General features: G+C 37.6%; 1 protein-coding gene and 1 non-coding gene across 2 annotated transcripts in view; both read left to right on the top strand.

Annotated features, from left to right (window-relative positions):
- Positions 1 to 22,694, top strand: part of MROH9 (maestro heat like repeat family member 9) — a 227,068-nt gene that overhangs the window by 202,157 nt on the left and 2,217 nt on the right. Inside the window, exons 14-19 of the mRNA XM_065936410.1 lie at positions 3,413 to 3,550; positions 7,766 to 7,942; positions 10,741 to 10,893; positions 10,996 to 11,112; positions 11,696 to 11,798; positions 20,999 to 21,061. Of these exons, the coding sequence (XP_065792482.1) occupies positions 3,413 to 3,550; positions 7,766 to 7,942; positions 10,741 to 10,893; positions 10,996 to 11,112; positions 11,696 to 11,798; positions 20,999 to 21,061 (751 nt within the window). The remainder of the gene's footprint in view (positions 1 to 3,412; positions 3,551 to 7,765; positions 7,943 to 10,740; positions 10,894 to 10,995; positions 11,113 to 11,695; positions 11,799 to 20,998; positions 21,062 to 22,694) is intronic.
- Positions 12,875 to 12,982, top strand: LOC136170042 (U6 spliceosomal RNA). The gene has a single exon (XR_010663502.1). It is a non-coding gene; the product is annotated as a U6 spliceosomal RNA (small nuclear RNA).

Below are 22,694 nucleotides of genomic sequence, written 5' to 3' on the forward strand. Positions count from 1 at the left end.
ACTTCAGACTGCATGGAGGGAAAAAAAATGGACTAAATAACTGGGTAACATGAAGATATAGAACTCTATCACTTTATACATGAGCATTACATCAAATATTGGAATGCCATAAAGAATTAAATAAATTGAAGCTTTTTGCTTACAAAAAGCATGTAGAAAATTCTATAAAATGAAATTAACTAAATGAAATCTGCTGCTGCTGCTGCTGCTGCTAAGTCGCTTCAGTCGTGTCCGACTCTGTGTGACCTCATAGACGACAGTCCACCAGGCTCCCCCGTCCCTGGGATTCTCCAGGCAAGAACACTGGAATGGGTTGCCATTTCCTTCTCCAATGCATGAAAGTGAAAAGTGAAAGTGTAGTCGCTGAGTTGTGCTCTTAGCGACCCCATGGACTGCAGCCTACCAGGGTCCTCCACCCATGGGATTTTCCAGGCGAGAGTACTGGAGTGGGGTGCCATTGCCTTCTCCAAATAAAATCTAATCTTCCCTAAAAGTAATATATAATATACAAGTTTTGATCTAAGGTATGATGCTAAATATTTCCCAAAGTTTGACATGATTTCAAACTTCATAGCAAAACATTTAATAAACTACAAAGGCATACCCCTACACTATAGTATGTACTTCTAAAGCTTTCAGAAGAATACATGAATTAGTTTAACTTAACATTGCAATGGCAAATCACCTATGTTTTTCAAATTTGCTTAATACATTTGAATCTCTCATATTTTATTATGTGACTCATTATTTTTATTGTACTATCCTTTAATTATGTACAAATACCAAATTGGTCTAAACATAACATACAAAATCCCTCCCATACAATAATACAGTTAAAGGAAATTTACACCTACTATTCATTTTTAATTTCTATCTCAAATAAAGCAAATGAGTTCAGGTTTTTAACATAAATAGATGGATGAAAAGAAAGACAGGTGGGGGGTGGGGAGGATGGAGGGAGGGAGAAAAGAAATTTAGCTCAGAAAGGCCTAGAAGTTGTGAGTACCTCTACTCCTCAGATTTTGGTTTCTAAATACCGTTTTCCACAAAAAGGAACAAGGGTTCCCTGTAGGAATGGTTGATTCCAGGGAATGTACACAATGAATCTGGAACACCCTGTTCTGTCAGACTTACTTAAAAAATGACAGAATGGGTCAAAAGGACACAGAAGCCAGCTTGAAGGAGCATCCCCAGGAAAATCTATGACAATCTGATCATCAAAAGGATTGACAACAATGGTTTATAATCCTTTGAATAAAATAAGAATCCTTGAGCCTGAAAAGAATAAATAAAAAATAAATTTACAGACTACATAAAATTTATATAAGCATCATTAATATACCTGATAATGTTGAATGAAATCTAGTTGCCTCTCTCATCATGGATGTAATACTTACTTGATGTAATATTACATCATGGATGTAATATAATTGGAGAATCACATGACTGTCCATCCAGGAAATCAACAACGACCACACTCTTCCACCGCTTTCTCTGTTTAGAACTTCTGGACAATTGTCAACTTTCCAGTTCAACTATGCAGCCCCTTGGCCTTTACTTATTCTGAGCACACAATCCATGTATTTTACTTTATTTTGGTCTTCTCAGCCAGTGATACCTAAGATAGTATTACCAATGCCTATGCCATTTATTTATATTTGTTATTTCTAGTTTTCTACTAATGTAAATAGCAATCGGGTTTACATCTTGGTGCCTAAATTTTCTTTCTTTTGGTATTTTATTTTCTTATAATAGATTCCAAGAATTTGCAATAATAACTAAAGTGTATAACTCTTCCTGGGCTTTCCTGGTGTCTCGGTAGTAAAAAATCTGCCTGCCAATGCAGGAGACGCAGGTGTGATCTCTGGGTCAGGAAGAGCATCTGGAAAAGGAAATGGCAACTCAGTCCAGTATTCTTGCCTGGGAAATGGCAACTCAGTCCAGTATTCTTGCCTGGGAAATCCGTGAACAGAGGAGCCTGATGGGCTACAGTCCATGGGGCCAGAGAAGAGTCGAACACAACTCAGCGACATAAACGTTCTCAGGCTAGGGACGGTTATCTGGAAGGCAGTGCATCAGTGCTCCCCACACAGTTCATGGGTGAGCTCATTCCATAGCACTTCACCACCATGGACAAGCTCTCCAATGTGAGAGTGGATGTCCTACAGGTGATTTGATTTGTTCTTACTGTTAAAACTTTCAGAGAGGTTGAACATTTTTAAAATATTATTATTTATAAATTAAAGTTTCATATTATGAATACTCTGATCTTTATCCATTTAGCTACTATGACCTTAGTTTTTTCTTAAGGAACTGTATGATTCTCTCTCTCTCTCTCTCTCTCTCTCTCTCACACACACACACACACACACACACACACACACACACACAGCACAGATTTTGTGGAGGATACCAAGTAACATATGAACATGGTACTTTAAACATCATTAGTAACATAAATCACAAAGGTTAAAAAAAATCTGTAAAAAAATATCCCCCCCCTCCGCAGAGGGTCTATTGATGTTATATGTGTTGATACCATAATTTTAAGATTATGATATGCATTGAAAGTGAAAGTGTTAGTCGCTTAGTCATGTCCAACTCTCTGCAACCCCATGGACTTTAGCAGGCCAGGCTCCTCTGTCCATGGGATTCTCCAGGCAAGAATACAGGAGTGGGTTTTTATGCCCTTCTCCAAGGGATATTCTGGACCCAGTGATTGAACCTGGGTCTCCTGGGCTTCCAAGGTGATGCTAGAGGTAAAGAACCTGTCTGTCAACACAGGAGACATAAGAAACACGGGTTCGATCTTTGAGTCGGGAAGATCCCCTGGAGTAGGGCATAGCAACCTACTCCAGTATTCTTGCCTGGAGAATCCCACGGACTGAGGAGCCTGGTGGGCTACAGTCCATGGGGCCACAAAGAGTCAGACACAACTGAAGGGACTTAGCACACACATGCTCCTGCACTGCAGGCAGATTCTTTACCATCTGAGCACCAGGGAAGCCCATGGCATGCATTACATGGCAGAAAATGAATAAGTAAACATATAACTGCTATTAGGCACCAAGGTTTTCCAGGTAAGAGAAAGAGGAGGCAGCATAAAAGTATAAAAAGTTAACATAAACGCTATTATCCTATATGTAAAAATTTCTTTCATCATATCTATATGTATGAAATTTTCTTTCATCATATGTATATAACAAAGCATGTATTTCCTATTATATCTGCTACTTCTCCTTCCCTCTATGAGCCCAGAAATACATGTGAAGTAAAAGTATGTGTATGTATTTAGAGTTTTAGTGTGATTTGTATTTGTTTTACTAAAAATGTCTTGATTTTTATTACTGAAGCAAAAAAAAAATCATGCTTGGCCATTATTCCATCTATTAACTTAACTGTTTTCTTTTAGCTTCTCAACAATTTCTTCAAGGACCCATTCCCAGAAAAATTTTTGGTTCTCTTCAGAAACTGGGTCAATGACCCCGATCCTGCAGTTTGCAAATTGAGCCTTCAGAAAATTGCCAGTATGGCACCAGTTATCAATGAGGTATGTGTGTATATGATTTGAGTCTGCCAGCACTCAAAGTTACGATCTGAGATTTGATATAACTCAATATCGTTACAGACAAAACACTGATTATTTTTAGTTTTTATACATCCCTAAAACAATATCAAAGTCAAGTATTTTATCAATAAGGAAACCAAGTTGAGTTGAAAGGATGTGTTGTCAATAGGTTTTATCATCTTATTTATATCTTTCCAGAAGATTATTCACTACACTCAGGACTTATCAAAATTGCCCACATAAACACTCTTGTTACAGTCTAAACCGCATGTCCATAAGTTATTTTTCATTCCAACATACACACATGAATACACATTAATTCCTATCTCAGAGCATTTGTTCAAGTTTTTTCTTCCTTTATACTACTTTCCTCCATCACCCATTCACATTTTTCTTATTTTTCAATGATTATCTCAAGTCAAATTTCACTGAATATTCTGCTTTCTAGCAGCCTGATCCCTTTCAGAGCCACACCAACTATAAGCACTTGCTTATATAATATTTATATTTATGGCTCTCTACCTATGACTCTGAAACTAACAACATCAGCGTCTCTCAGAAACTTGTTAAAAATGTACATTGTCAGGCCCTATCACAAGCCTACAGAATCAGAAATCCTAGAGGTTGTGCCCACCAACCTATGACTTCAAAATTCCTCCAGGTGATCCTCAGTTCAGTTCAGTCACTCAGTTGGGTCTGATTCTCTGCAAATCCATAGACTGCAGCATGCCAGGCTTCTCTGTCCATCACCAACTCCCGGAGTTGCTCAAACTCACATCTATCGAGTTGGTGATGCCATCCAACCAACTCACCCTCTGTCGTCCCCTTCTCCTCTTGCCTTCTATCTTTCCCATCATCAGGGTCTTTTCCAATGAGTCAATTCTTCACATCAGGTGGGCAAAGTATTGGAGTTTCAGCTTCAGCATTAGTCCTTCCAATGAATATTTAGGACTGATTTCCTGTAGGATGGACTAGTTTCATCTCCTTGCAGTCCAAGGGACTCTCAAGAGTCTTTTCCAACATCACAGGTCAAAAGCATCAATTCTTCGGCACTCAACTTTCTTTATGGTTCAACTCTCACATTCACACATGACTACTGGAAAAACCATAGCTTTGACTAGATGGAACTTTGTTGGCAAAGTAATGTCTCTGCTTTTTAATATGCTGTTTAGGTTGGTCATAACTTTTCTTCCAAGGAGTAAGCGTCTTTTAATTTCAAGGCAGCAGTCACCATGTGCAGTGATTTTGGAGCCCCCCAAAAATAAAGTCTGTCACTGTTTCCATTGTTTCCCTGTCTATTTGCCATGAAGTGATGGGACCAGATGCCATGATCTTAGTTTTCTGAATGTTGAGTTTTAAACCAACTTTTTAATTCTCCTTTCTCACTTTCATCAAGAGGCTCTTTAGTTCCTCTTTGCTTTCTGCCATAAGGGTGGTGTCATCTATGTATCTGAGGTTATTGATATTTTTCCCTGCAGTCTTGATTCCAGCTTTTGCTTCATCCAACCCAGCATTTTGCATGATGTACTCTGCATATAAGTTAAATAAGCAGGGTGACAACATACATCCTTGATGTATTCCTTTCCCAATTTTGAACCAGTCCGTTGTTCCATGTCTGGTTCTAACTGTTGCTTCTTGACCTGCATACACATTTCTCAGGAGGCAGGTGAAGTGGTCTGATATTTCCATCTCTTGAAGAATTTTCCACAGTTTGTTGTGATCCACACAGTCAAAGGTTTTAGCCAGGTGATTCTAATATAGGCTAAACTGGAGACTACTGTCCTATATCATTTCCCACTGAGTCATGTAAATACTACTTGCCTTCCCAGAAGAGTACATCAAAGCAATCCCTAAGAAAGGCAATCCCAAAGAATGCTCAAACTACCACACAATTGCACTCATCTCACATGCTAGTAAAGTAATGCTCAAAGTTCTCCAAGCCAGGCTTCAGCAATACATGAACCATGAACTTCCAGATGTTCAAGCTGGTTTTAGAAAAGGCAGAGGAACCAGAGATCAAATTGCCAATATCTGCTGGATCATTGAAAAAGCAAGAGAGTTCCAGAAAAACATCTATTTCTGCTTTATTGACTACGCCAAAACCTTCGACTGTGTGGATCACAACAAACTGTGGAAAATTCTGAAGGAGATGGGAATACCAGACCACCTGACCTGCCTTTTAAGAAATCTGTATGCAGGTCAGGAAGCAACAGTTAGAACTGGACATGGAACAACAGACTGGTTCCAAATAGGAAAAGGAGTACATCAAGGCTGTATATTGTCACCCTGCTTGTTTAACTTATATGCAGAGTACATCATGAGAAACGCTGGGCTGGAAGAAGTACAAGCTGGAATCAAGATTGCAGGGAGAAATATCAATAACCTCAGATATGCAGATGACACCACCCTTATGGCAGAAAGTGAAGAGGCACTTAAAAGCCTCTTGATGAAAGTGAAAGAGGAGAGTGAAAATTTGGCTTAAAGCTCAACATTCAGAAAACTAAGATCATGGCATCCAGTCCCATCCCTTCATGGCAAATAGATGGGGAGACATTGGAAACAGTGTCAGACTTTATTTTTTGGGGTTCCAAAATCACTGCAGATGGTGACTGCAGCCATGAAATTAAAAGACGCTTACTCCTTGGAAAGAAAGTTATGACCACCCTAGATAGCACATTAAAAAGCAGAGACATTACATTGCCAACAAAGGTCCGTCTAGTCAAGGCTATGATTTTTCCAGTGGTCATGTATGGATGTGAGAGTTGGACTATGAAGAAAACTGAGTGCTAAAAAATTGACGATTTTGAACTGTGGTGTTGGAGAAGACTCTTGAGAGTCCCTTGGACTGCAAGGAGATCCAACCAGTCCATCCTAAAGGAGATTAGTCCTGGGCGTTCATTGGAAGGACTGATGCTGAAGCTGAAACTCCAGTACTTTGGCCACCTGATGCGAAGAGTTGACTCATTGGAAAAGACCCTGATGCTGGGAGGGATTGGGGGCAGGAGGAGAAGGGGACAACAGAGGATGAGATGGCTGGATGGCATCACTGACTCGATGGACATGAGTTTGAGTAAACTCCGGGAGTTCGTGATGGACAGGGAGGCCTGGCGTGCTGGGATTCATGGGGTCGAAAAGAGTCGGACACAACCGAGTGACTGAACTGAACTCAAGTTTTATAATTCACTTGCATATTCCAAAGTACCTTGCCCAATGCTGAGACTGTAGATATTTCATAAATTGTTACTGATTTAATAATAAATTTAATAAATCCTAGTATATTTATTAAGCACAGTCTCTGAAAGCTTAAAGACAGTCAGTGGGCACTCATTTTGCATTTAGAATGAAGTGAGTCATAGTTTATTTCCTTTAGATAAATCATAGGAGTCAATAGTATGAATTGTGAATAGAAAGTTATTTATTGCCTTGTCTAGTGCTCTGACCAAGAGAGACACAGTAGAAAGTGATCTGGATTGACGTTTCACATACCATCTACTAATAAGGACTCAGTTTTCCTGCATGACACAAGTGTCTTCTGGCTATTACTTTGGCAAATAGTATTTATTTCTTTTACTTCTTTTCTTTTCAGCCTTTCTTTCTCTTTTTTGATGCCTCCTTTTCATGTTTTAATGGCGTGATATTCTGCATGTCTCTGATCTGCAACTGAGGCCCTCTCCTTAGCTCAGGAGCTCAGTGGCTCTCATGTCCAAACAGGTCATTGTCATCTAGTTTAGATGTTAGTACTGCCAATGGCATGTTGGTAAATATTCATTAAACAATCAACTTTGTGAAAATAAGACCACTTATTCCCTGGTGTAAATACTCCCACCATTGCTGATTTCAATCTATCAAAGGGACATCAGTAAACATGGATCTGGGCAGAGATGAACAGTAGCACATTATTAGTTAATATTTCCACCATACAGATACAATACATGTAAACAACCCGAAAGGCAGAAAAATTTAGCAAATTTAGCAAAAGAAATAGGAAGCAATGAGTCTTGAGTATTTACTACCATTGTTTTTATTTATTTCTAAATTTATAAAATTTAAATTTTTAATAGTGACTTTTTTTGACGATTCCTGTAAGCCCCAGCACACCACTGCATGCTGCCCAAACTCAGAGGTGTGCATATCAAATGCTACCTCAAGTCTCCTTCTAGCTCCTAATTCTCACCATTTTCTTTCTGTTATACATAGATAGAAAATGTCTGCAGCTTATTAACATCCATCTTGGATGCCTTCCTTTCCAAAGACACGACTGTTATAATCCGGGCCTTGATAACCCTTAGGAAACTTTTAGACAGACTGGACAAGGTGACCTACTCCTCCCTGTCTACCAGAATTGCTTCCAGCTACTGTCCTCTGATGGATCATGTGAGTTATGCAGATATGTGAGATCATTAGGTTTCATCATTCAGCTGAAGTGCCAGCTAAGGCAATGATATTACATTCCAGAATAAGTGAACAGAATGCAGTCATTTTGTGCAGGTCTGCCATTTGTTTTCCAGAGATAATAATATTAACCAAGTGAGCTCCAAGTTTGTATTTGTGTTTTTACTTATTTTTTAAATTTTATTTTTTTATTTTTGGCTGTGCTGGGTCTCCCATGCTGCTCAGGCTTTTCTCTAGTTGCAGCAAGCAGAGGGCTATACTCCAGTTGCAGTGCACAGTCTTCTCACTGTGATTTCCTCTCTTGTTTCAGAGTATGGGCTTAAGGGCACGTGGGCTTCAGTCATGGCTGCACAGATGCTGTGGCTCCCGGGCTCTGGAGCACAGGCTAACTGTGACTCCCAGGCTTAGTTGCTCCGTGGCATGTGAGATCTTCCCGGATCAGGACTCGAACCCATGTCTCCTGCATTGATAGGCAGATTCTTTACCACAGAGCCACCAGGAAAGCCCTGTATGTTTGTTTTTAAACTATGGAAGCCTGACCATAGGAAGTGAGAGTCAAAATGTAGCCTTTATTCTTAGATAAGAGAGGAATTGTAGGTTAGTGGTTATATTTGCTAACCCTGAATCTGGACTTTCTAGGTTCAAATCCCTGTGCTGTCACTGACTAGCTGTGAACTCCTGAGCAAGTGGCTCAGTCTGTTAGTGTATCATCTGTAAAACAGAGTAGTAGGCATATTATGGGTATTAGAGCTGACATGTGTAATATCCCAAATGAATTTCTTATCATAGAAAACATTAATTAGAAACTCTTTGATCAGAGAGTTGTATGTTTTGAAAATTCTCGTTTTTATGGTAAATGTATAGTTTATTAAAAATACAGTATTTTAATAAACAAGAACATGTTGGTATACTATGAGAAATCTATTTGTTTTTAAAGACTCCTTTGACGAATTGTTTGTGAACTAGAGAATTGTGTCACAGTAAATTATCTTGCCAAAATTTGTAACTTCTTACTAGTTCTGCAGATTTCGTTGAAAAAAAGGTTCAATATTATTAAATTATAGAAAGAGGAAACTTAGTGGCAGAAAAGATTTTTATAAGGAGGTAATGAAAATAATAGTAATAATAACACTGGCTAAAATTTATTGAGCATTTACTGTACACCAGGCATTATTCTAAGGTATTTACATGGACAATTTCATATAATTCTCTACACAACTCTCTTGGGCTTCCCTTGTGGCTCAGCAGGTAAAGAATCCACCTGCAATGCAAGAGACCTGGCTTCAATCGCTGGGTTGGGAAGGTCCCCTGGAGAAGGGAAAGGCTACTCACTACAGTATTCTGGCCTGGAGAATTCCACAGACTGAATAGTCCACGGGGTCACAAAGAGTCAGACATGACTGAGTGGCTTTCATTTTCACTAGAAGACAACACTGTTACTATTATCCAGTTTACATATAAGCAAACTGAGGCAAACTGAAGTGAATATTAGATCAAGTTCATACAGCTGATAATTAGTATGTCCATGTAAATTATTATTTTCAAAATGGAGTAATATTTTTGTAAAAACTGGAAGTGATATTATATTTTTAAAAAATTAACCTCTTCCTCTGACTTGTAATTTTTCTCTTCTAGAATCCTTATACTCCAATCACCTTCCTATTTAGACTAAGTAAACCCTTGGAAACCTAGCATTATGCCAGTATGCAAAGAACTCACATTGGTATTCAGTAGCAATTCTGCAAAGGCCTCCAGCAATTGAATACATCATGGTTACATTACCCTAAGTATTTTGATAGAAATTATCTCCAAGTTATATCTTTCAGTTCAGTTCGATTGCTCAGTCACGTCTGACTCTGCAACCCCATGGACTGTAGCAAGCCAGGTTTCCCTATCTGTCATCAACTCTTGAAGCTTGCTCAAATGCATGTCCATCAAGTCGGTGATGCCATCCAACCATCTCATCCTCTGTCGTCCCCTTCCTCTCTGGCCTTCAATCTTTCCCAGAATCAGGGTTTTTTCCAATGAGTCAGTTCTTCACATCAGGTGACCAAAGTATTGGAGTTTCAGCTTAATCATCAGTCCTTCCAATGAATATTCAGGACTGATTTCCTTTAGGGTTGACTGGTTTGATCTCCTTGCAGTCCAAAGGACTCACAAGAGTCTTCTCCAACACCACAGTTCAAAAGCATCAATTCTTCGGCTCTAAGCTTTCTTTGTGGTTCAACTCTCACATCCATACATGGCTACTGGAAAAACTATAGCTTTGACTAGATGGAACTTTATTGGCAAAGTAATGTCTCTGCTTTTTAATATGCTGTTTAGGTTTGTCATAGCTTTTCTTCCAAGGAGCAAGAACTATGGATGGAGGTTCATGACACTGTACAGGAGACAGTAATCAAGACCATCCCCAGTTATATCTTTAGTATGTTATTAAATACTATCTTCCTAAATTTAAGAAGCTCACTTTTCACAGGGGATTTTCTTTCATGTAATATGAATTTTGGTAAGTAAGTTTTATTTTCAAATCAGAAGAAGAGATGACTTCTTAGACCCAAGGTGAATTCACCCAAGATGAGTCTTTTCTAAAAACAAATGACAAATATATACACACACATATATTCACATCATATATAGCGTATATACATTATGTAAATATATATACTATATAGTGTGTGTATATATATACATACATACTATATGCTAGTATATATATATATATATATAGTGTGTGTATATGTATATTCTCAAATGAGGTCTTTTCCGTGTGCATGTTTTAGGCTAATGGAGGTATTCGGAGTATGGCCATTCACCACTTTGGTCAGTTACTCATGGACATGAGTCAGTACACATGGATGCTAAATGATGTGGTTTATGCAGGCTTGGTGCCTCTGATCCTGTTTTTGGAAGATACAGAGGAAAGAGTAGTTAAAGTAAGTTTTGAAATTTTGGTTTTCTTAGTTTTGCAGAGAATCACAGTGTTTTATATAACACCAGATGGAATGAATCTTTACTGACCTTATTCTGCTTCACAGGCATGTAAATATACATTAGAAATCTGTGCCTCAGAATTAAAATGGTCAACATTATATTTCCTAAAGGATGAACATTACAATTTTGAGTTGGTGGTGCTCAACATCTGTAACAATCTTGTAAGTATCCACTCAAGATTTACTACCCTAAGAGTTACAGAGACAATTTTAAAGGATATACAAAGTGATGAAAAGCATAATGGGCACAAGGTGAATCTAGAAGGACTCTGAAGAGAAGATAATAAATGGACAATTATAGCTAGGGCTTGAGACCAGAGAAAAATTAAACTTTCCCACTTTCTTCCCCTTAACATGGATCATCTATTTTTCCTTCCTCCAACCCACCTACTTTGAGCAGTGTAAAGACAGGCACAGCATTTCAGATCACCAAAAGAAAAGCTGGAATTAGTTTTCCACGACTGAATGAGCTGGTTTTCTGAAAACCAGCATAAACTGCAACAATAGACAGGTAGGGATGGAAGGATGTTAACCAAAGGTTGGAAACCCAAAGACTGGATATCATGTAACAAGCTGAATAATATCTGCAAGCAAGAGAGTAACATTCTTACACAGAAACCCCCAAGTTTTAACCTGGTCCTAATTTGGTATAAGCAACCATGTTCATTTCCCTGGAAGCCTCTCTGAATTTAGCATATAAGTATTTTCAAGAAGTGAGAGAATTTTTTTTCCTTTTTATTCTCAGCTTATTTCTCATCAAAAATACATTACAGATTTGATATCTGAGACCTTAGGATTCCTGGAGAGTTCCAGAAGATATCTGAAAAGAGGATCAGTTATTTTACTAGGTAAGTAAAATTCAATTCTCATTTCCTAATTTGTCTTAACAGGTGAAGAACGGATAGCAGCTAGAAGTTTTCCTTGAAAAAATTATAAATTTTCTTTGTTTAGGATGGACTCAAATTTTCATGATGAAATCTATAATAAGCAGAAGTTAAAATATATAATGAGAATAGAGTTCTACTTTATAATACACTGCTGAGTATAAGTATGTAATTAAACTCTCACACAAAATATTCAACCGGATGAATTTCAAAATTTAAGAAGGTGGCAAACCACTACAGTTCTCCTTTGCTGCTTAAAAATCACCTCTCCCCATTGAAGAATAATACATTTTTTTAAAATGCCAGTCTTTAACAAAACATGAGCATCTCTAACCACAAATTACAACATATGAGTGATAGTCAGTCGCTCAGTCCTGTTCAACTCTGTGCAACCCAATGAAGTGTCACCTGCCAGGCACCTTTGTCCCTGGGATTCTCCAGGCAAGAATACTGGAGGAGGTTGCCATTCCCTTCTCCAGGGGATCTTCCCAAACCATGGACCAAACCCGGGTCTCCCACACTGCAGATTCTTCACCATCTGAGCCACCAGGGAAGCCCACAGTAGATGAGGAAGAGCTATCAAATCTAATAAAGGTCAAAAAAAGAAAATGTAGAGTTGACGGAGTACAGTAAGATTCTAAAAGAAGACAACCAAAATTTTTGACCTTGAACAAATCTGACCAACCAGTTTTTTTCCCACTACCTTCTTACCACAAAGATCAAAACTGATAATCCTTTATTTGAAATGAGAGGAAAGAGTTCTCATTAGCCATCAGGAAGTATGTAGGGCACCAAGGAATGAGAAAATACTTAGTTATGTCATACATGTCGGCTTCCCAGGTAGCTCAGATTCTTTACCCAGGTGGTAAAGAATCTGCTTGCAATGCAGGAGACAAATTTTAAAAAATGTTTCTACAGAGTATTTGAAAATCATAATAATTATATTCATGAATCCAAAACTCCTAAAAATAAAGGTCTATAGATATAAGTGCTCAGGAATATATAATGGTAAAATAGGAGCACAAGAAAAATAATCTTTCGTGCTCGCTTCGGCAGCACATATACTAAAATTGTGAACGATACAGAGAAGATTAGCATGGCCCCTGCGCAAGGATGACACGCAAATTCGTGAAGCGTTCCATATTTTTAACACATATATATGGAATTTAGAAAGATGGTAATGATAACCCTATATGCAAAACAGAAAAAGAGACACAGAAGTACAGAACAGACTTTTGAACTCTGTGGGAGAAGGTGAGGGTGGGATGTTTCAAAAGAACAGCATGTATATTATCTATGGTGAAACAGATCACTAGCCCGGGTGAGATGCATGAGACGAGTGCTCGGGACTGGTGCACTGGGAGGACCCAGAGGAGTCAGGTGGAGGAGGAGGTGGGAGGGGGGATCGGGATGGGGAATGCGTATAACTCTATGGCTGATTCGTGTTAATGTATGACAAAACCCACTGAAATGTTGTGAAGTAATTGGCCTCCAACTAATAAAATAAAATTTAAAAAAAAAAAGAAAAATAATCTTTCAAAGTATGGTATAAAGTGTAAGAAAAATATATAACCATTATTTAAAAAAAAAAAAAAACTACATTGTAGGCAATGGAAGAAAATACATAGTGTTGATAACCCAGTAAGGGACAAGGAGTAAAGGGTTGAGAAATGTTAGCAAAATAGATGTAAACCAATAAGAAATAGTTTGAAAAATTGGGGAGTAATGATAGAGAAGATAGATTACAGAAAGATAATATCCCTTAAGAAAAAATGAACAATTAAAACAAAAAAGTATTCGAAGATAAAATTTTAAAGCTAAAAAAATTTTTAATTAAATATACTGAAGATGGTAAAAATTTTCAAGACATATTTTATACAGAATAAAACATTCCTAACAAAGTTATGGAACTTTAGAGTTAAAGAATTCTTTGAACATTTCGGTTAAAAAAACTCGCCTATATGTTACAAAATAAATAAATCTGAAATTAGACTTCTCCACTTCAGTATTCAACTCTAAAATATAGTAGAATAGTACATACAAATCCTTAGTAGAAAAATATGTGATCAAAGAATTTTAGATCATCAAAATTATGCTGTTTTGGGCTTAGTCGCTCAGTCGTGTCCGATTCTTTGCAACCCCATGGACAATAGCCCGCCAGGCTCTCTGCCATGGGGATTCTTCAGACAAGAATACAGGAGTGGGTTGTCATGCCCCCTCCTCCAGGGAATCTTCCCAACCCAGGGATTAAACCCAGGTGTCTCTCATTGCAAGCGGATTCTTTACCATCTGAGCCAACAGAGAAGCCCAAGAATACTGGAGTGAGTAACCTATTCCTTCTCCAGGGGATCTTCCTGATCCAGGAAGCAAACCAGGGTCTCCTACATGTCAGGCAGATTCTTTACCAGTTGAGCTACCAGGGAAGCTCCATCAAAATTATATACAACTACAAAGATAATAAAATATTTCTAAAACACAAAAACTCAGCAAAAGTTCATTACCATGAACCCTTAAAGAAAGCATTGATGGATGGAATTCAGCCAACTAAAGAAGGAAGGGATAAATTATTGCATAAGAATTTCCAGATATTCAAGCTGGATTTATAAAAGACAAAGGAACCAGAGGTCATATTGCCAACATCAGTTGGATCATTGAAAAAGCAAGAGAGTTCTAGAAAAACAGCTTGTGCTTTGTTGACTATGCCAAAGCCTTTGACTGTGTAGATCACAATAAACTGTGGCAAATTCTGAAAGAGGTGAGAATACCAGACCACCTGACCTGCCTCTTGAGAAACCTATATGCAGGTCAGGAAGCACCAGTTAGAACTGGACATGGAACAACGGACTGGTTCCAAATCAGGAAAGAAGCACATCAGGGCCATGTATTGTCACCCTGCTTATTTAACTTATATGCAGAGTATATCATGTGAAATGCCAGGCTGGATGCAGCACAAGCTGGAATCAAGATTGCAGGGAGAAATATCAATAACGTCAGATAGGCAGATGATACCACACTTATGGCAGAAAGCAAAGAAGAACTGAAGAGCCTCTTGGTGAAAGTCAAAGAGGAAAGTGAAAAAGTTGGCTTAAAACTCAGCATTCAGAAAACTAAGATCTGGTCCCATCACTTCATGGCAAGTAGATGGGGAAACAATGGAAACAGTGACAGACTTTATTTTGGGGGGCTCCAAAATCAATGCAGATGGTGATTGCAGCCATGAAATTAAAAGACCCTTGCTCCTTGGAAGAAAAGTTAAGACCAACCTAGATAGCATATTAAAAAGCGGAGACATTACTTTGCCAACAAAGATCTATCTAGTCAAAGCTATGGTTTTCCCAGTGGTCATGTATGGATGTGAGAGTTGGACTATAAAGAAAGCTGAGCATCAAAGAATTGGTGGTTTTGAACTGTGGTGTTGGAGAAGACTCTTAAGAGTCCCTTGGACTACAAGAAGATCCAACCAGTCCATCTTAAGGGAAATCAGTCCTGAATATTCATTGGAACGACTAATGCTGAAGCTGAAACTCCAATACTTTGGCCACCTGATGTGAAGAGCTGACTCATTTGAAAAGACCCTGATGCTGGGAAAAATTGAAGGTGGGAGGAGAAGGGGTTGACAGAGGATGAGATGGTTGGATGGCCTCACTGACTCAATGGACATGAGTTTGAGTAAACTCGAGGAGTTGGTGATGGACAGGGAAGCCTGGCATGCTGCAGTCCATGAGGTTGCAATGAGTTGGACACGACTGAGCAACTGAACTGAACTAAACTGAACTGAAGAACATACAGTATCTACTTAACAGTAGGACTTCCAGCTCCTAATAAATTTTTCACTGTTTTTTACATTTCTCCATGCCTCTGAAAACTGACCTCTGTGTTTTATATCCCCTAGGCTGCCTTGTCTGCTTGCTTCAGGTTCATATAGCATTTAATGTCCATTTAATGTTACAATAGTATGCTTAATATTCAGTAGTAATTGTAACAGTACTAATCACAACTTATCCCATCTAGAATTCCCTCTGAGCCCCCATTGAGAAATACTAATCAGTAAAGTCAATATAATTATAATTTTAAAAATAGACAATTCCCTAAATCTTGAAAAGTTGATTCTGGATGTATGTGGAAGCTCAAGACCAACATATGAGATATAACTAACAAATTGTAGACAATCTGTTACTCACTCAACGAGACGAGACATGTGAAACAGTATAGAAAGCCTAGAAACAGATCCACACATACAAAAACACCTAATATAAAAATTAGAACTGGAAATGTATATCAGATCAGAAATGATGGACTGTCAAGTAAAAGGTACTAGGACAATGAAACTGCACACGCGCGCGCGCACACACACACACACACACACACACACACACAAATTCCTACCTTACAACCATACAAATATCAGTTTAAGGTGTATCAAATCATGTTAATGGAAGGAAGGAAGATCTAAAAAGAAACTTTAAAATATATGCAGTATTTCTATGAAGAACTTGCAAGCATTACTGAAATACACAAAGAAAAATTAAATAAATAGAAAGGTATAACCCACAATTGTGGAAAGAATCAAAATTTTAAATGTGTCAGTTCAGTTCAGTCACTCAGTCACATCCAACTCTTTGCAACCCCATGGACTGAAGCACACCAGGCCTCCCTGTCCATCACGAACTCCTCGAGTTTACTGAAACTCATCTCCATGGGGTCGGTGATGCCATCCAACCATCTAATCCTCTGTCGACCCCTTCTCCTCCCACCTTCAATATTTCCCAGCATCAGGATCTTTTCCAATGAGTCAGTTCTTCACATCAGATGGCCAAAGTATTGGGAGTTTCAGCTTCAACATAGCCCTTACAATGAATATTCAGGACTGATTTCCCTTAGGATGGACTGGTTGGATCTCCTGGCAGATCAAGGGATTCTCAAGGGTCTTCTCCAACACCACAGCTCAAAATCATCGATTCTTCAGTGTTCAGCTTTCTTTATAGTCCAACTCTCACATCCATACATGACTACTGGAAAAACCATAGCTTTGACTAGATGGACCTTTATTGGCAAAGTAATGTCTCTGCTTTTTTTTTTTTTCCCCATTTATTTTTATTAGTTGGAGGCTAATTACTTCACAACATTGCAGTGGGTTTTGTCATACATTGACATGAATCAGCCATGGAGTTACATGTATTCCCCATCCCAATCCCCCCTCCCATCTCCCCTTCCGCCCGATTCCTCTGGGTCTTCCCAGGGCACCAGGCCCGAGCACTTGTCTCATGCATCCCACCTGGGCTGGTGATCTGTTTCACTATAGATAATATACATGCTGTTCTCTCGAAACATCCCACCCTCGCCTTCTCCCACAGGGTCGCAAAGAATCGGACATGACTGAGCGACTAAGCACAAAACAGCATAATTTTGATGATCTAAAATTCTTTGATCACATATTGGTGAGAATATATAAGGTTCCATTGAAATCTCAAAATGAATACCCACTAGCCATATAACCTTCAACCAAATTTATTCATCCCTATGAATTTTTATCAGGCTTCCCTGGTGGCTCAATGGTAAAGAATCTGCCTGCCAATGCAGGAGATGCAGGTTTGATCCCTGGGTTGGGAAGATGCCCTGGAGAAAGAATTGGCAACACACTCCAGTCTTCTTGTCTGGAGAATTTCATGGACAGAGGAGCCTGGTAGGCTACAGTCCATGAAGTCACAAAAGAGTCAGACATGACTTAGTGGCTAAACAACAATAACATGAATTTTTATGATGTGTAAAAGGAAGATAAAAAGAATATAAAAAAATATTTTTAAGTCTATCTGAAAACATTTAAGAACTTTTATAAAGGCAGTGAAGAGTAGAAAAACTAAAAGAAGTAGGCCTGATATTTGGGGGTTATTTTCCTTTATAGACTTTCCAATTCTATATTCAAAAAGGGTAGTGGAAGGCTGATAAATTATGAAGAAATTTTAGCTGTTTCACTGAACTGGTGGAACAAAACTTGGAGTAGATTGACAATGAGGAGGGATCCTGGTAAATACACCCAAGCTTTCCGCTTGATCCCTGATGTCTTTACTCTAGGAATAAGAATAAGCTAAAAATATACCAGCCCTTATAATTATCAAATCTTTGAATATCTAACTCCATGGTCGAATTAAAGAGATATACTTCTAACCTAACTGCCTACCAAAAAAGCAAAAACAAATCCTCTCTGGGAGAAGATAAAATGCCCAGAGACTAACAATATTGACATAAACCTGTATACACTATAACTGATACTTATTTTTTTTTAATCATTTAGATTTTAATTACAAGAAAGAACAGTAGAAACAGAATCTAGTATATGCAGTTATTCAACTTTATCAGATATGAACTTTAAAATAAATACGATTAGTATGTTCAAAAGATTACACAATGAGATAGGATGCAGATCTCAATGAAGTTAGCAGCAGATTAGAAAGAATTGAAATGAGATTAAGAGAATTAGAAATGTCAGAATAAACCAACACAACATTGTACTTATCCTTCAATTTAAAATAAATAAATTCAGGAAGAGAAAAAAAGAAATGTCAGAATAAAATATTCAGCCTCAAGATCAAAACTTGAAAAGATACAAATGGAAAATATGAAAAGAGCATAAGAACATGAGATATGGTTAAAAGGCCTAATATACACTTCCATGAGGAGAGTGGGAGAAAAATGAAACTAAATATTTTAGAGATAATGACCAAGAATTTTCCAAAACTAAAATAAGGTAATAACAAGAAATAAAATGGATAAGTTTGGAAAAAAAGAAACTAAAACTTCCAAAATTTGCAGATAAGTAATTGAGTATTTAGAACACTGGAAAGAATTAAGAAAAACTATAGGAATTAAATTTAGCAAGTTTTCTATATACAATACCAATACACAGAAATCAACTGAGTTTCTACACACTTAGCAATAAATACTAGAAAATTAATGTTTTAATGCCTAATATATTGCACCAAAATTTATCAAATATCCCAAAATAAAACTAAGGAAAGAGGTACAAGACTGATACACACACATACATACACACACATGAAACAAAACAAAACTAGAAAATTCTGAGAAGTTTTTTAAAATACTTAGAGTGATATATCATGTTTATGGATTAAAGGTTTAAGTATTATAACATGGTCAGCTCTCCTCAATTTGATCAGTATATTTGATACAACCCCAAACAAAATTTTACCAGGAGTTTTGGGTGTGTATGTATATGAAATATGAGAAGCTGATTCTAATTTTTACATGAAAATGTAAGGGTTTGAGAATAGCCAAGAAAATTTGAAAAAGAACCACAAAGTTGAAGAATTTATAGTATCAGATATCAAGACCCATCATATATCAAGGTACTATAGAAATGGCACATGATAGAATAAAGACACTGACCCTCACACAATTTTTGATATAAATGACCCTACAAAGCAATAAGGAAAGGACTTTCTTTCCTCTCTTAATAGTGCTAGATTAATTACATAGGTAATTAATCAATCCCTATTTTATGCCATATAATTTCAGTTGAATTTGCAATCCAAAAATGTGAAAGGGTAAAACAATAATGTTTCTAGAAGTAAATATGGGAGAATATCTTTATGACCTTGAGACAGCAAAAATTTCCTATCAGGATCCCAAAATTCACTAACTGTAAATTGGACTGCAATAAAATTAGAGGACTTCTCTGGTGGACCAGCAGTTAAGAATCCCACCTGCCAATGCAGGGGTCACAGGTTTGATCCCTGGTCTGGAAAGACACCACATGCCTCAGGACAACCAAGCCAATCTGCCACAGCTGTGGACCCTGTGCTGTAGAGCTTGTGACACACAACAAGAGAAGCCTCCACGAGTTGCCCCCACTAGCCACAACTAGAGAAAAACCCCCGCACAGCTGCAAAGATCCAGCACAGCCAAAAAATAAATAATTCTGCTCATCAAAAAGAAAAGTATAAATGGAAAAGTTTTGCCATGGGTTAGGAGAAAATATTTGTAATAGGTGTAATATTTTTAAAAGATTAGCAACCAGAATTTAAAATCCTAAAAATAAATAATTTAAAACCAACTCAATAGAAAAACATGCAAGAGACATACGGAACAGACATTTCCAAAAGAAATATACAACTGTATATCCAATATACAAAATAATATATCTAATTATATATTCAATATATATAAAATTATATATCCAATTTGTATATACAATATAATAATACCACCAAACCCTATGAGATTGACTGAAAGATTGACTAACAATTATCAAGTGTTAGAGAGGATGGAGAGAACAGTAGAAATGTTCATACAATGCTGGTAGGAGTGAAAATTGATACAATCACCATGGCAACTCTTCTGCAGTAATGAGTAAAGGTGACCATAAGCTTATCCATTAGCTAGTAAGTCCACTCCTAACTGTATACCAATGAGTAGTGCATACGTATCTACACCAAAGTTCATGTAGAAGAATGCCCACAATAACATCACTATTCATAATAGCCTCAAATTAAAAACAACACATTGTCCATCATAAGCAGAATGGCCAAAAAGTGATGCATTAATAAGATGGCATATCATACAAAAAGCATTCAGGAAACTCTTTCTGTGGAGAACCAGATAGGAAATATTTCAAGCTTTGAATACCAGGCTCTGTGGCAACCACTCAACTCTGCCGTTGGTAGGGTGAGAAAAGCTGGAGATGATCCATAAGCAAATAAGCCAATAAGCATAGCTCTGTTTCAAGAGAACATTGCTAACCTCTGTCATGTAGCAATGGAAATGAATGAACTATTGCTATGTTTAAAAACAGGATGAATCTCACAATGTAGTGTTGAGCAAAAGAATGTATTCTGAAAGGTGAAGGAGGAAATTGGGAAGGGCATAAAGGAGGCTCCTAGGATAATGGTAATATTCAATTTAAAGGCCTAGGTGGTAGCTAGTATTCACTCTGGTCATTTATTCAGATGTACAAATGTGATTTGTGCACATTTATACACACACATATATCTCAATAAAGATTTATTAATTATTTGAAATCACTAAAAGATTATTCAAGAATAATCTAGAGACATTTTGCTTTGAAGAAATCACTGAAGGTAGATAATATCAGATAATGTATTTTCATAATGTATTTTGGGGTAACTTTAATTTTAATTTGTGCATAGGGTACTTGGCAAAATTGGGTGGTCATTTACTGCTCAGAGATGAAATTGATGTCATGCTTGAGGGTAAGTGTTGAAATTATAATGAAATCTTTATATATAGGCCTAAATAACTTCCCTGTTTGTGATTCCATTTATATCTGAGATCTATAGTGATACCAGGGATGGGAGTGCTATAGAGGTATTCAGGTGGTTAAGCGGAAATCAGTAGAAGGACTGGGTTAAGGGGCTTTTTTTGTTTACTTTTTATTCTTTCCCTCTATCTTTCTTTCTCTGCTTCAATATCTCCATCTAGCCCTCTCTTTATCTGAGACCTAGCTATCATCCTATAATCCTTAGGAACTACAGAGAGTTAAGAATTCAATCACTCATTAATTTGTTCAACAAATATTTTTCTGGCATCTACTATATGACAGCACTATTCTATGAGCAGGACACACAGCAGCAGACAAAGCAAAGTCCCTTTCCTTAGAGAATTTACATTTTAGGAGATAGCAATATATACTTTCATCAGAAGAGCTTCCCTGATAGCTCAGTTGGTAAAGAATCCACCTGCAATACAGGAGACCTGGGTTTGATCCCTGGGTTGGGAAGATCCCCTGGAGAAGGGAAAGGCTACCCACTCCAGTATTCTGGCCTGGAGAATTCCATGAACTGTATAGTCCATGGGGTCACAAAGAGTCAGACATGACTGAGTCACTTGGGCTTCCCTGATAGCTCATTTGGTAAAGAATCCACCCACAATGTAGGAGACCCCAGTTTGATTCTTGAGTAGGGAAGATCCACTGGAGAAGGGATAGGCTACCCACTCCAGTATTCTTGGGCTTCCCTGCAAGCTCAGCTGGTAAAGAATTCACCTGCATTGTGGGAGATCTGGATTCAATCCTAAGTTTTGAAGATCCCCTGGAGAAGGGAAAGGCTACCCACTCCAGTATTCTGGCCTAGAGAATTCCACGGATTATAGGGTTGCAAAAACTCGGATACGAATGAGCGATTTTCACTTTCACTTTTTAATACTTATTCTATCAAAATGTTTGCATCTCTCTTGGCCTCTGCCTATTTCCCCTTTGGAATCAGAATTCCAAACAGGCTGCGGCAGAAGACAAGGTGGCTGCCTTCCTTTCTTCTTTTGTTAACAGACTTTATATTGTAGAGCCGTTTTAAATTAGCAGAAACACTGAGTGGAAGATAGAGATTTCCTGTATACCTCCTACCCCCACACATGCACAGCCTCCTACTGTTACCAACATCTCCCAGCAGAGTGGTATATTTGTTACAATTGATGAACCTACACTGACACATAATTTTCTTTCTTTTTCATTTTTTCACTCACTTATATTTATTGACTGCCTGCTAAATGCTAAGCACTCTCTCCATGTTGCTCAGATATTTTTGTTTGCTCTCTTCCTCCTCCTTCTGCTCCTTTTTGTTTTTCTCTCATTTCTACATCTATCTGTTTTTTCCTTCTCTATTTCTTTTTGTTATGAAAGAAAATAATAACTTCCCACAAGCTCAGCATCTGAATATAATGATATTTGCATTTTGGTATATATTTAATTGCAGGTATTTTTAAAGAATATAAACTATTACATATTTATTTTTTAAACTGTCATAACTTTTTTATAATTTTTTCACTTACTCATGTCATAAACATCTTTTCATGCTAAGAAACATGGGTCTACATCATCATGTTAACATG

This window comes from Muntiacus reevesi, chromosome 5 (genome assembly GCF_963930625.1).
Source record: "Muntiacus reevesi chromosome 5, mMunRee1.1, whole genome shotgun sequence".
Classification (NCBI taxonomy): domain Eukaryota; kingdom Metazoa; phylum Chordata; class Mammalia; order Artiodactyla; family Cervidae; genus Muntiacus; species Muntiacus reevesi.